Here is a 14,761-nt window from a genome sequence, read left to right on the forward strand (position 1 = left end):
TGGGGTTCCTTGAGCACCCCGCAGAATTTTAAAAAATTTATATGATTTGATTCTGAAAAATGAATGTATAACAAGTGTATTTGTGTATATTTTGTAACTCGTAGGACACGTCCTGGAGTCTTTTTGTCCGGTAAGATTATTTCGATACATTCCCGCCAATATAACTGCCTCAGAGCTCTGGCCGCTCTGCTACCCAATAGTATATAGATACGTTACTGTTTCTCCGCGCAGCGCCTCTAGCGGCCATCCATCGTACGAAAAATGTTGGCCACAATCGAAGCACTGCCCTAAATACACCTAAATAACATGGCGCGCGAGTATGCGAAAACACGTGCTGACAGAACGAATACATACCTGTAGCGTGACAATAAATAATAATTATTATTTTAACACGACAATAGTCTAATTATTGTGATCAATAAAAGTGTATTCAACGTTGCGTAAATCTGCGAAAAAATGGCGGTAAGTAATTCTACATTAATCACACAATTGAAAAATACAATAATTATACTTAACCTAATCGTCGTCGTATGAATTATGAATACATTAATTCAATTTGTCATATAATTGGTTTGTTCTTACTTTTTACGAAATAGAAAAAACTGAAAATTAGCGCGATTAAAAGGAGCAATCAGAAAAAAACCAAACTTATGAAACAAGGGAAACTTCGAACAAGGCGGCACAAACCTAAGAAGCAAGTTCAAAAAGTAGTGCAGCAACCAGAATCAGTGGAAGAAGAGGAGAGTGACCATGGAGAAGATCTTTTGACTATGGTAGAAGAAGATGACTTACAGTTTTTGGAGAAAGCTATCTCTAATAAATCCTATAATTTGTTGAAGCATATACATCTAGATCAGTACGTTGAATATATTTGTTTGCTCCGTTTATCGTGATATTTTAATGGACAAATATTTACAAATTATGTGGAATTCAGAGCAGATAATAAGCAAGATAAGAAAAGGAAAAATAAGGGAACGCTGGAGGAAGTATATGAGAATAATGTCTCTAAGATAGTGGAGGAGAAAGGCAACAAGAAAGTTCGTATGTTGCTTCCCACAAAATCTCAAAATGGGATTATAGAGAAAAGGGTAATAGAAGTCAACGACAAAGATAACAAAGATGATGGAAACGAGTCTGAACAACAGGATGCGGAAGATGAGAACGTGGAAGTAGAAGCAGATGTAAGCGTAATAACTAGTCGAGAAACAGGAGCTGAATAAAACAAGAGTTCTTATTACGTACCTATAAATTAATCGATATTTCAGAATGAAGCTGAAAATGGAGATCGAAATTTGAAGCCTGTATCTATGGTAGAACTATTAGCATGTTCTAGGGAAGCACGAACGGCCAAACGTTTAAAAATCGGTATACTCGCTAGCAGTCTTCTAGAAGCACCAGAGGCCAAGTCCGATAACTTCAAAGCGTTGCTAGACTTCATGGAAGAATCGGATCCAGAAGCGTACATTACTGTTAGAAAATTGGCGACATTGTCTTTGTTAGAAGTTTTCAAAGACTTGCTGCCATCTTATCATATTCTACAAGTCCAACAAGAAGGTGTAAAATGTATGTAGCTTTGGTAACATTATTATTTACATTGTAGTAACACGTTACAACGTATACAATAAACGTCTTTTACTTGTTTAGTGAAGAAGGATACATTAGCGCTACAAAATTACGAAGCCACTCTGTTGAGTAATTATAAACGTTATTTGCAAAGATTGGAGAAGATGTCTGGTGTGTTAAAACGAAAGAAAGGAGATACTCGGCCGTTAGAAGGGCAGGAAATTGAATTAGGAAAGATTGGAATAACGTGTATGTGCGATCTTTTAACGACGCATCCTTACTTTAATTACTCCGTTAATATCGCTAATTTTTTGATACCGTTTCTTGACAATAAACACGAATTCGTAAGACAAGAAGTGGCTAAATGTTACTCGCAAATATTCAAGGAAGATAGACGAGCTGAATTGTCTCTTACAGTAAGAAACTCAAGCTACAGCTACTATAAGACGAAATCGAAAAATATTACTTATGCTGTTACGTCTTTCAGATAGTACGTAGGCTAAATCAATATATAAAAGCGAAAGCTCACTCTGTTCACTCTGAAGTTCTGTCTGTACTCTTATCCCTTCGTATAAAAGACGTGAATTTGGATAAAGAGAAAGAAGAGGAAAGTAAACAGAAGAAACTTATGTCTCACAAACAAAGAATACTTGCTTTGAGTAAACGAGAACGCAAGAAGAGTAAAAAGCTAGAACAAGTAGAGAAGGAATTGCTCGAGACCAAAGCAGAAGAGAATAAACAGACTAAGCAGAAGCTGCTTACCGAGATTACCAGCATAGTATTCACCATATACTTCAGAATTTTAAAACAAGCTCCGAATAGTAAAATTTTGTCTATTTGTTTGGAAGGCCTTGCAAAGTATAGTAACATTTATATCTACAATCTACATTAAATTATATGTCACATTATATAATATTTTACTCTATGTGATAATTACACAGGTTCGCGCATTGCATAAATTTGGACTTCTATCAGGATTTAGTAACTGTCATAAATAAATTAATGGAAGAATCAAATTTGAATTTAAAAGATCAATTGTATTGTATTCAATGCGTACTCACGATATTATCAGGTCAAGGGTCAGCATTAAATCTCGATCCTTATAGGTACGTGTCTCGAAGAAAACTAACTAATGTTTTTTTTAAGAAAAAGTTGAACATACAGTATAATTTTACAGGTTTTATGTACATCTATATAAAAATTTAATAAATATCCATTGTGGTAAGACTCAGCCCGAGTCGGAGATTCTTATAAAAATTTTAGTACAAGCTTTAATTCAAAGAAGAAAAAGGATCACGCAGAATCGTTTAATAGCGTTTCTCAAGAGAATGGCTATTGTATCGTTACAATCTCAGCATAACACAGCACTCAGCATCCTCGGGATAATAAAACAAACTATGCAACTTGGAAAAACGGCAAACATTTTGCTAGACACAGACTGTAGTACCGGAGACGGCTTTTATCAACCGGAATTAGAAGAGCCTGAATGTTGTAATGCACATTGTACCGCATTATGGGAGCTTGCAGCTTTGCAAGTACGTACCCATAGAGTTTTTCCATAACAATAGGTATATCGTTGAAGTTCTACCGATTAATTATACTTTTACCATGTCTGTACAGCGACATTATCATAGCGCTGTTCAGAAAGTTGCAAAAAATATAGCTTGGGGTGTGCCACCAAGCGGAGAAGGTAGTTTACCCCCCGAAATTGCAAAATTGTAAGTAAATTATTTGACTTGTTATCGAACTCCAGAGGAACTATATCTATATTTAATTTGTTATAGAACTCCAGAGGAACTGTATAGCGAGTACGATCCTGCTGGTGTTGCATTCAAACCAGCCGTACCGGTTCCCAAAAAGACAACTACAAAGAGGACAATAACAACACACCATTTCGTTAACAGCGAATTCGGAGATTATGTTAACGGCAAATTTAAATGTTACGGTAACAGCGTAAACGATAGTGAATTATTTGCAGACGGATATGTAGATTTTTATAATGCATATCGCAGTTAACATTCTACAATACGAACTACAAAGAATGAAACGAGCAGTGTATTATTTTCAACTGTGCATACTTTGTAAATAATCATTTACGATCCTCGACGTCTTGTACACAGCTATATAAAATAACTAGCATTCCGGAGTAAATTAATTAAAACAACAGAATTTTATTGTATTAGAAGATTTAACAATGAAACAAATGTACAACAATGATTGTGATCCGCTTACTCACGAACCGTTGTTATGTATGTATTTGCAATACATATTCGGTTATTGTCACAATCAAGATAATTTAAGATAATTGATTTCTAAAACTTTAGCAACTTATTAAGATAAGTTCAGAATAAACAACTTGTTTTAATTAAAAATAGTAGAGAATGTTTGTTTGAGGATGTCAGCTTACAGCTGTAAACTTTTTTCTGAAATAAACAAAAAAATCATAAATTGTTCTCAATTCTTCATGAAATGTATAGTATAAGAAAATGTGAGATTTGAAAATCTGAAATAGTTTAAAAGATTGCTGATTAATAATTGTATACCTACAAAATGTATTCTATACAGTATACAGTATCTGTGAACATCCATAGAACTGCTCTATGTTCCTATATATATGTCACTCTTTTTTTGTACAAATTAGCATTGCATTTTTATTACATTCATACTATAAAATAAGGAACAATATATCATTAATTACTATTAAAGCTGTTTAACCGATAACATTTACATAATTATGCTAGTTGTACAGACACATTCTCTTACTTGGAATTAGATGTAATCTACATTTGGAAATCGATTTCATCGTCAAGCCTGGAATTCTCTGAATAAGTCTCCTCGTCTATTCTCATTTCACACGGAATTTCTTTTACATTGTCATGTTTTGTTGGCGACGTTAAATCGATCTTCTGTACAGGTATATATTTACGTTCTATAATATTCATTTTTATAGCGTCTTCTATCTCTAACGTTTCGTCTATATGCTTCTCTTCTTCGTTCCTTATCAGTTTCTTGGATGTGATTTGTGCGGTTTTGTCGAGGCTCAACAGTTTAGATGCGTTAATTTTGTCAATGGCCTTTGTAACGATGACTTGTTCGTTTTTATCGTTTTGACGAGGAGGCTGTGAATTTCTTTTAGCAAGTATTATTTTAGTGTACTTGATGGTGGGTTGGTTCGTACGAGTTTGCATTGGATTTGTAGTTTTAGTTTTCGATATAGTAGGATTTTGAGGTCTTGTCTGCAGTATTACATGATTTAAATTTTGCATGGCTACGTTAGGACATATGATAGTTTGAGCGGAGGGTGTGATAAATTTGTTAGTTGTCTGTTGCTTGTCTTGCTTGTTACTTATGAGAACAACTTTAGTGTTGCTATTCAATTTTGATGTGTTTTTCTCGTGAACATCTATAGGTACGGTTACTTGCGACAAAGATGGATTCTTTTCAATGGAATTCAAATTGTCGTCATCTTTTGCGAATATAATCGGTATGTCCAATATGTTTCCTAAATCATCGTCGATATCGTTTGCAAGGCAATTCTTTTGTACAGTCTGCGGTTTCGCTTTGTGAATCCTTTGCAGGCTGGACGTGTTCACTGTGATTTTTGGCATTATTTTTGCAGATCGTTGGGTGGCTTTTAACTTGTTAGACAGCGGTAAGATAGTACCTGAGCTATGACCATTTAATGGTACTATCATCGACGAACAAGTAGGTTTAGCATTAAGAGAACTTTCAACCATGATTATATTCCCACATGATGTATTATGAGAGTTATCGTTGTTGTTACAGGTTGTTACTTGTCGAGGTAATTGTGACATCTTGAACGTATCCAATGAATGAGCAGAACTGAGCATCACATGCGAAGAGTTACTGGTCGTTGGCATGTCGTCCATCACTACAAAATATATTATAGGTAACGTATCAACAAGTTTTTTTCAGATATAGATCAGCAAGTGTTTCACTGATTCAATATGAACACCACTCAATGATATAGATATGTTCAGAAATTATGGGAAACTCTCATTCTTACTATACTGTAAACTGTAAACTGTAAACCATGCAAGAAACTGTCAACGTACCAACAGAAATTCGATAATAGCTTAATTAATTATTTGTACGAACAGTATCATAGTACAGGTACCATTGTATTTTTTGGGTCGAATGTGTATACTGTATAGAACACTTGAATGGAAAAATATTACCGTATGAATTAAGTGAAAATTTATATAGATCGTTAATGCACATAGGAACGGGGTCAGGAAACAAATAAATTCAAAATACATGAAAAAATATTTATTTAATACAAAATAAAAAGTAGCGCTAATATATGTACAAGACATTACTTTAAATATTTTTGAATATATAAACTTATATTAATTGTAAAATAATATAAATACACATGCTATATTTTATAACAAATATATATATATACACGTAATCCCCTTGTTATCTTTATGCAGCAAGAATAATTTACAGGAATTGTTTTATTCTATATGTACAAAATCAAGAAAGGTTGTTAAATGCACTAATAATAATTCGAAATATAATACGACTAGAAATAAATATGGTCAGTTAAAGTTATTGGACTAATGCAGTCATTCTACAGAAACACATTTCGAATAAAGACGTGAAAAAACTACTTAAAAACACAGGTAAAAGTTTGAACCACAATCTATGAACATAATAGCAACATAAAGAATTGAAACAACTGTTCCGAGACTCCTGTATCAATGGTGTTCATGCATAATGTGTTTTATTTTCCCATAAGATAGGAGTCGTTTTAAATTGATAAAAAAAATCGTAGATACAAAGACAAACTAATAATTATTTTAATAAAGTAAAAGGCTATTCGAGAAGTGAACTGTAAATAGTAAATAGTAATATATCGAGAAGAAGCTCTAGTCTATACATGGCATATTCTTGTGTACGAAGGGTATTTCTACAAAAGAAACATATTTTGCCGAAAGCTTTTGTAACTATATTGGGCAGATGACATGGAAGCCTCCTCCCAGTGCTCTTATCTCTTGAAACGTAATATCTTAATATTGAAAATGGTCAGTAGATTTTTGTTGTTTATACTCTTTTTGCTTTTTATACTTTAATTTCATTTTTGTTTTTCCAATATAGTAGACAGTTTGAAGCAAATATGAAAATTTATTTATTTTTCCTTTTTTACGTGTATTATATACGGATATACGAAATACATTTCAAAGATACATATTACAATTGCGTGTAACTTTTTATACATATGTACAAGATTGATAAAATTTAGGAAAGAATATTTCCATTAAGAAAAGGAAAAGAAAATTTATCGTTTCGTTTCAGCGGACAAATTTTTTACAATAATTTCATTGTACGAATTTACCCTTAAAAGTAATAATTAAATTTGATATTTCATTGGAAACCGAGGGAAGTACGTATTACGATGTTGGCAAATTATTTAGTATTTGATTAGATAATGATATTCTACCTTTTGATATTGTGGACGAGGTTGGTGCTACATTATTTGCTGCAGAATTGTTTGGGGTCAGTAAAATGCTAGACGCTGGTACACGCGTGGACGATGAACCTGTCGCAAGTGTCAGAGAACTTTTCCCGTTTTGCAGCATGTTTGGTAAATTCCCGTTCGACGTACCAACTCCAGATTTACTATGTATTACTATGTACAAGGAAAATCGAACATTCATTCAGTATAGTATACGACTGTAGTATAAAAACTAAGTACAGTAAACCCTCCTATAACACGGAGCAAGAATTGCGTGAGTTGATTTCTCACAAATTTCATTTATAATTTGATCTGGTTTGTAGAAATTCCAAGTTTCCTATTACGCGGTTACGATATAACACGGTACGAATTAATCGCGTTATAGGCAGGTTGACTGTACAACCGTTGCATAATATTTACCTGCTGTAGTCGGAGTAGTCACTCTAATTTGGTTTCCTGAACTTGTCAACACGTTCACCAATTTCGCGTCTCCGTTTTTATCGGGCACGTTAAGGTGCCTGTAGTTGTTGGATATTACTTTCGAAAACCCTTTACCCGACGATACTATCGCTTTCATTTTTGAAACGGTTTGCAGCTGAACGTTCGTCGGTACGATTTTATTAGGCACTTTAGTCGAAGAGATCGAAGATTTCGCGGTACTTTTAACCATTGGAGACGTGATTTGACCAGTTGATGCCGGTGCTAAACGTATTGGGCCAATCGGTGCTAAACTCGCCAAGGACCCAATGTTCAATGTGATACCACCGTTGTCTGTCGTCGAATTTTGCTGCAATAAAAATGTTCATTATTGCATTTACTTCTTCGAAGGACGTTCAATGAGAGACCCTGTATGCAATTATTTCATTATTTACCTGACCAGTGAGTCTAGAGGTTATTAAATGCTCTACGAAGTGAGCTTTTTGATTACTAATTACACGAGGTTTCCGTTTCACGGTGTGGCCTGTATGCGCTGCACTCGACGTTGCTAAATTCGACTGTGCACTGAATGTGCCTACTTTTGAAACTGCAGGCGACGATGTATTTTGTCCAACAGACACCACCGAAGAGATAGGTGTGTTTGGTCGAGACTTTTTCACTGTTGGTGAATTCGGTTCGCTTTCGACGGAACTGCTTGTCGAGTTTCTTCGTTTCCGCGGTTCTTTCCTGTTGTTTTTACTTTCGAAACTCGACAGCAAGGTGGATCTTAACGGCAACGGTTGTGGCTGCAGGAGAATGCTGCCCACGAAATCGCCGATTTCGTCGAGGATACATCGGTCCACCATGCTCTGCGTAATACCCTCTGATATCTTCTTCGCCGTAGATATCCTCAAGTGATCGTCCGCGGTCCCGACCACCACGAGACTTGTCTCGACCAACATCTTTTCCCGTAGATCTTCTAGATCATCGGGTCTCACGAGTGTGGCATTTTGCCCAATTACGAACATCACTGGACAACGAATATCCATTAACGTATCATCCGGCGTACCTCTTTTCCCTTCCACTGTAGAGAAAGGAAATCCAAGGCAAATAACTGCGGTCACGTGTTCCATCTGTGCTACCTAAAAATATGCTCCCATATGGGCCGGTTAAGAGGAAGTCTACCATAGACAGTATCGCGATAAAGTCTAGACACTACCTGGCATGCAAGAGCAGCGCCAGCATTGAAACCAACTAATATGATCGATCGACCAGGACAATCGCTTCTGATATCCTGTATTTTTGTCCTAGTGGCTTGAACTAATTGATCAACACACACCATCATAGTCATTCTATTGGCCGCTAAACCTAAATGTGTATGTACAGTAACAACCATTCCCAAAGCTCCTAATTGCGATATCCATTTATGTTGCCTCGACGACATGGTGGAGCCAACTCCAGTGGGTGTTATTATTAAAATTGGATTTCCTGGTAATTTTTTCTGCAATAATAAGGTTAACAATTACATTAGCGAACATATTATGTACACGTACGTGTTGCAACAATCTAATAAAGGTTTCATTACAAGTCTGTTGCCGTTTAAGCTCGGAGCAATCGGGTCCCATGATCTTTTCAGAAGCGATCCAAGGGTTTCCCATGTTATAGAGCCTGTTTTTGCATTAATGTTCGGTTGCACAGCAATCATCTTGTCGACAAGTTGAGGAATTTTCAGTCTTAAGGTTTGCAGTATGTCGAGGTAAATACCAAGATATTCTTGAGGAAGATGATCGAACAACAGACTGTGCAACCATTGAGCAAGTCTCCAGTCCCAGCCCGCAGAAGCTAATGTTTCTCGAAATCTTCTTGCAGCTGTATCGATTGATGTCCGCCGAAATACTGGTTCTATAGCGCTGGTTGCTTTGGCTAGTCTCGCGAGCCTCTCCGAATTAAATATTTTAAGGACTTTGGTAAATATTCGATTCTGAACAGGGGTCCACAAGATTTTATCGAGTCGTTCTTCCCAATCTTCGTTCTCGTCGGGCCGTGCGAAATTTGCTAAACCTTGAAGCTCGTCCATCTGATTCCTAGATCTTGTTAGATCAACCGGTGGTACCAATAATTCATTACAATCTTCCTCCACGTCGATTTCTTCATCCTGACCAGGTTTCTCCCTGAAACATTAAAACTTATATTACAGTCTTTGTCTTAGTAAATGCACAAATTCTTTACTTGTTAGTTTCTTACGTTGATGAACTTTTTCTACGAAAAAATAGTCTTTTCAAGGGTTTCACATATATGTTTTCCGGTCTCCAATTCCATGGTCTAGCATAACAATGATCCCTTGTTATCATATCAACTTCCATCTCATAGCAGCCAGCAAGTTGGTGTAAATACATTGTTAATCTGTTCGGATTATCATCGAATGTATCGCTCATAGGGCTTGGCACCCTCGAGCCACTAATCGACGTGGAAGGTATTGCTGACATTGGAGTCAACATTGTTATCGTAAATTTCCAATACAAAATATATCCATAAGCATAATTAACGTTTATTTGATAATACTGGATCTGTTTAAACCATTTAATCCATGATATTCATTAGATCTACGTCCCTAGAAATAATTGGAGTCTTATATAATTAACGTATATTACAACGGTATTTACATTCGCCACCTCGATAATAGATAATACGCTTCGAAAAATCGAAACAAACAAACTGTGTAAATTTGAACTATTTCCAGTGAAATCTATATATGTAGGCGTATGCATAAATATCGTATGTAGTTTATTTCTCCTGTAAAACTAACCTTTAATGTACATCAGTATCGAAGTTGTTTGCTGTAGCATCAGAATTGATCAGAATTCAGTAAAGGTTGAGCAAGGTTGAGGTTGAGGCACTATGGATCGAATTAGCTGTCGTCCAATAATGCACGAGTCTATTAGGTTAGGCTGTACATTTATCATTCAGCATGTAATATTCGATAATCACGAAAATATTCTATCGATTGGACGACTTCTGCATATATTAAAGTCACTCGAAATTAGTTTTTCTATTTATTTAGTGGTAGAAATTGAGACATGTATGTACATATGTTATAGAATGTAAATAGAAGCATCATGGGTCGAAATAGACCCAGGCGCTGGCGTACGCGTTGCATGGATCAAATATCGCATATTTATAAGTCATACGTCATACGAGAATGAACAAATTGAATGAAAACATAAATAACCATACAGATGCAGACAATGGCAGACATAAGTATATAGCCTGCAACATTCAGAACAGCAGATGTTCACTAATCCCAGAAAGAAAAATTTCCTCTCGAATCTAATTGACCAATCGTGGACTAGGAAATCAAGCCAAATTCTAATGTTGCTTGAAAATCAATTACGAGAATTTATAAATTACTTTTTATTATTGACAATCGATTGCATTAATCTTTTTTCGATTATATTTGCTTCGAGAAGTCTAAAGGTTCGATTCCAACATGGCAGGCGTTACAATTTACAATAAAGGTTGATTCTCAATCATCGTAACCCAGACTGACACTGACCCAGACAGCACAGTCCAGCACAGTCTGACAGAGCTGGACAGAGCCTACCACCACCACCGGACCCAGCCAGCAGAGCCCCTGACACTTGGAGCCAGGCAGTACTGTGCAAATGCGTAGCAGTCTCCCTTTTTACCGACAAAAGTATAATAAGTTAATAAATAAGACCTTTGAGGGCGATTGCTGCCTAGATTGACCTTTATCTGGCGTTTTTGACTACTGAAAAAACCCGTGTTTGGATTATCACGAAATGAGAACGCGAATCCCGCACCCTTGCAATCTTGCAAATCGGCCGAACACCGGCCCGGCCGGCAGGCCCTGGGCTCGAGCCCCCTGCAGGTGAAATTCGCACCATTTTGTGCACAGGGGCCCGGCTAAAATTGGCTAAAATCGAGCCGGTGTGCTGTCTGGGAACATTTTAGCAGCAAGTGGCAAGTGGCAGCAACGAATACATATAAGTCACTGATATATACATATATATCATTGACATAAGTATACAGGTGGTATCAGAGTATCAGGTGGTATAAGCGGACCCTACACGGTAATCAGGAATGACAGTCTGATTGAACAGTCAGACCAAGTCGGACTGTCAATCCTGACCAATCCTGATTGATCCTTACTTCAATCACGATTGACAGACTGATTATCAGATTGACAGTATTGAATGTTGAAATTTTTTAACCAATAACTAAGTCGCAATGTCTTTTAAAGAGAAAGCCTGTTAGTCTCCCCTCCACTTCCCGTGATTGAAGCTCGGATTTCCAAATATCTGGAAATCCGTCAGTCCATTTCATCAGTACATCAGTATTAATCTTTCACGATCAATCCGAATGTCAATCTTCGACAAAACTGTCATTCCGATTGACCGTGTAGGGTCCGCTATACGGTATAAATACAGTACCGGTGCAGTGTTGCTAGATGGTACCTGGTACGGGAAAACTCGCGCATGCGCGGCGAATCCAGGAACGTATCTGCGTTCTACAGTCCGTAGCTTGTGGGGCAAGTTTTCTTTAGAGCGGTCTTAAACTTTTGTCCGTTACTGTATATATACAATTAGAATATATTTATATATTACATGTACATACACATCAAATTTTAATATAACATACGCATGACGTTATGTTTGAAAATCGAGAAGAAAAGATTGTGCGAAGCTATGCGGGGCAACCAAGGTGCCCGATTTCGTACTTCAGTGACGCTGGAATCGTCGCGCATGCGCGAGTTTTCCCGTACCATCTAGCAACACTGTACCGGTGGTGTACATTGTACATTGTACATATATAATATATACCGTATATACTTATATACATTATACATATTACTTACTGCCTTACTGGTAGTACTTACCAGTACTTACATACATCGCTGAACATCAAACCTGATCAAACCAAACCAAATGATTGTGTCAAAATTGAAATTTTAATGTGACAAAGATGTAACCTATTCAGTATTGTTTTTTCAATAGTATATTTACATGTATTTTTATGTATTTTACGTATGTGCCGTGACTATACAAGTGTCATAACATATTTTAATAGATTTCAACTGTATGTACATATATAATAGATGACTGGTTTTCGTCGCTCGTTTTCATAGAATAATAGTGTTAAATAGATCGCTAACGTATATAGGTAGGTAAATAATAAAATGCAGATATTTATGCAAATTTACGTCTTGTACGCATACATACATTTATAGAGATTCTAAATATTCATATGGCATAGACTTTCTGTACAAATCGATGTATTTATGTATATATTTTTTATATCAACTCTTGTCTTCCGTATTTTTAATAAATTTTTACAAGGCATAAATGTGCAAAAATTCACGATTTAGTAATTAGAAATCATTTATTCATACACCTTTTAATTGGTCCAATAATTACTTGAACCATATGTTTATAGGTATTTTTATAATGGATGGACCCTTGTTAACCAACATCATAGAGATACACAACAATGTGTATGCTTGTACACGTGTACAGTGAATTTAGATCTATGTAATTTCATACATATTTATTTCTGTACACTTCACAAGTGAAATGATAACTATACTATGATTGCTTTCGCTTGTCCAAAGACATAATGGCTGCTTTACGTAGTACAGATTTCTTGACAGGATTTTGGTTCGATATATTGTTACGGATCCTTTTAGCAGGAGTCTTCATGTAATATTTTTTTTAAGATTTATTTCTTGACGCTATTGTTATTATCATTCTCATGCACATTTATTATTCTTTGTACGAACAGAGAGTTAGAGAAAGCAGAACCGTTTACAAGAAAAATTCACGAGGAAGAGTTATGGTTGTATAAAAATCCAAGAACCGACTCCTATGTTCCAACAACAGTATTATGGGTAATGTACCATAATGTTGCACCACATTTTTATGCATATGTCAAATGGTAAAAGCATTATTCATTTCTACTTTTGCAGCCTTTAGTATTCCTTATGCCAGCTGCTGTGATTTTAGCTACTTTCATAATTTGTAAGGACAAAACTGACTTCTACCAAGCATTATTGTCAGTTACTTTAGCGTTAGGCCTTAATGGTGTTGTAACAGACATTATAAAGATTATAGTTGGTAAGAAGTGGCTTTTCAAACATGTCTGAACAATGTTTAGAAACAGCGAAGAAGACACGCGATTAACGAACCCATTTTATAGGCCGTCCTAGACCAGATTTCTTTTGGAGATGCTTTCCAGATGGGAAAATGAATCCAGATTTCAAATGTAATGGAAATCCAGTTGCTGTAAGAGATGGAAAGAAGTCGTTTCCAAGTGGACATTCCTCGTGTATGTATCACTATAGAAAACCATGTCGATTCTATAGTGATCATTATTTATTTTTCAGTCGCATTCGCAAGCTTTGGTTTTATTGCTTTATATGTAGCCGGCAAGCTGCATACATTTAGCCTAGTAGGCAAAGGACAATCGTGGAAATTATGTGCATTTATTTTTCCGATTTGTATTGCACTTGGAATAGCTCTGAGTAGAACATGCGATTACCACCATCATTGGCAAGGTAAATATCATTTTCCTTCTACAGCATCCAAGAAATATTCTAATCCTTGAAATTTTAGATGTGGCCGCAGGCTCGGTGATAGGATACTGTTTAACATATATGTGTTATAGACACTATTATCCACCTCTAGACTCACAAGTGTGTCATAAACCCTATGCTGTGCTTACACTCCAACCGGAAATCGCAAAGACCAGAAATGATCAGATCAAATGGATCTAATGTATTATTTGAAAAACAAGAGATTCTGATGTAATTGAACCGTACTCATTTAGTACAGTGGCTAGCAAAATTGATCAAACATGTTGTGTTTCACGAAGTATTCGAGCCCATTGTATCTTCAATAATTTCATACTCTTAATTTATGCCTGTGTTATGTATATTTACGAACATACCAAATAATAACGCTATATTTTTTACATAAAACTAATAATTTTACCATGCAAAACAGTCCATTCTATTATCATTTCATCTTTATTATATCGCTCTTTTACCGCAAACAAAGAGTCATAAACATGATTATACACTTTCTTCCTTTTCTTTATCATGTGAATAATAATAATGTACTGTTTGAACTTTTAGATTGATTAAGGGGTGATAATAAACAGGGGTAAAAGATCATTTACAACATTGAATAAAAATATATAAAATCAAACTCGTTTTTCCTAGAATAAAAGACAATTATATATCGGAACGTATATCGGAATAATGACGGGAAAAAAAGTAAAGTA

General features: G+C 35.8%; 3 protein-coding genes across 4 annotated transcripts; 2 read left to right on the forward strand and 1 right to left on the reverse strand.

The window, feature by feature from the left end:
- On the forward strand, nt 1–4,105 carry Noc3 (Nucleolar complex protein 3). Its single transcript, XM_076445249.1, has 10 exons — nt 1–462; nt 597–856; nt 935–1,181; nt 1,266–1,563; nt 1,645–1,979; nt 2,051–2,421; nt 2,505–2,669; nt 2,741–3,098; nt 3,184–3,281; nt 3,348–4,105. The coding sequence occupies exons 1-10, from the start codon at nt 457–459 to the stop codon at nt 3,577–3,579; spliced, it is 2,370 nt and encodes a 789-aa protein (XP_076301364.1). The 5' UTR covers nt 1–456; the 3' UTR covers nt 3,580–4,105.
- A 5-nt stretch (nt 4,106–4,110) lies between these two features.
- Rcd1 (Reduction in Cnn dots 1) lies at nt 4,111–10,985 on the reverse strand. Of its 2 annotated transcripts, XM_076445237.1 has the most exons (9): nt 10,269–10,985; nt 9,707–10,073; nt 9,048–9,633; nt 8,682–8,963; nt 7,918–8,604; nt 7,466–7,832; nt 7,031–7,219; nt 4,327–5,455; nt 4,111–4,228 (listed from the first exon to the last, which is right to left on the reverse strand). In XM_076445237.1, exons 2-8 carry the CDS (start codon nt 9,958–9,960, stop codon nt 4,344–4,346), a joined length of 3,477 nt encoding a protein of 1,158 aa, XP_076301352.1. In that variant the 5' UTR covers nt 9,961–10,073; nt 10,269–10,985; the 3' UTR covers nt 4,111–4,228; nt 4,327–4,343. The 2 variants fall into 2 exon arrangements, with proteins under 2 accessions (XP_076301352.1, XP_076301351.1); XM_076445236.1 differs by having other exon boundaries at nt 4,227–5,455.
- A 1,272-nt stretch (nt 10,986–12,257) lies between these two features.
- Nucleotides 12,258–14,478, forward strand: LOC143219253 (phospholipid phosphatase 5). The gene is made up of 7 exons (XM_076445252.1): nt 12,258–12,643; nt 12,917–13,179; nt 13,262–13,367; nt 13,446–13,593; nt 13,676–13,804; nt 13,863–14,033; nt 14,092–14,478. The coding sequence occupies exons 2-7, from the start codon at nt 13,097–13,099 to the stop codon at nt 14,250–14,252; spliced, it is 798 nt and encodes a 265-aa protein (XP_076301367.1). The 5' UTR covers nt 12,258–12,643; nt 12,917–13,096; the 3' UTR covers nt 14,253–14,478.
- Nucleotides 14,479–14,761: the final 283 nt, after the last annotated feature.

The sequence above is a fragment of the Lasioglossum baleicum genome, unplaced genomic scaffold (genome assembly GCF_051020765.1).
Source record: "Lasioglossum baleicum unplaced genomic scaffold, iyLasBale1 scaffold0021, whole genome shotgun sequence".
Lineage (NCBI taxonomy): Eukaryota > Metazoa > Arthropoda > Insecta > Hymenoptera > Halictidae > Lasioglossum > Lasioglossum baleicum.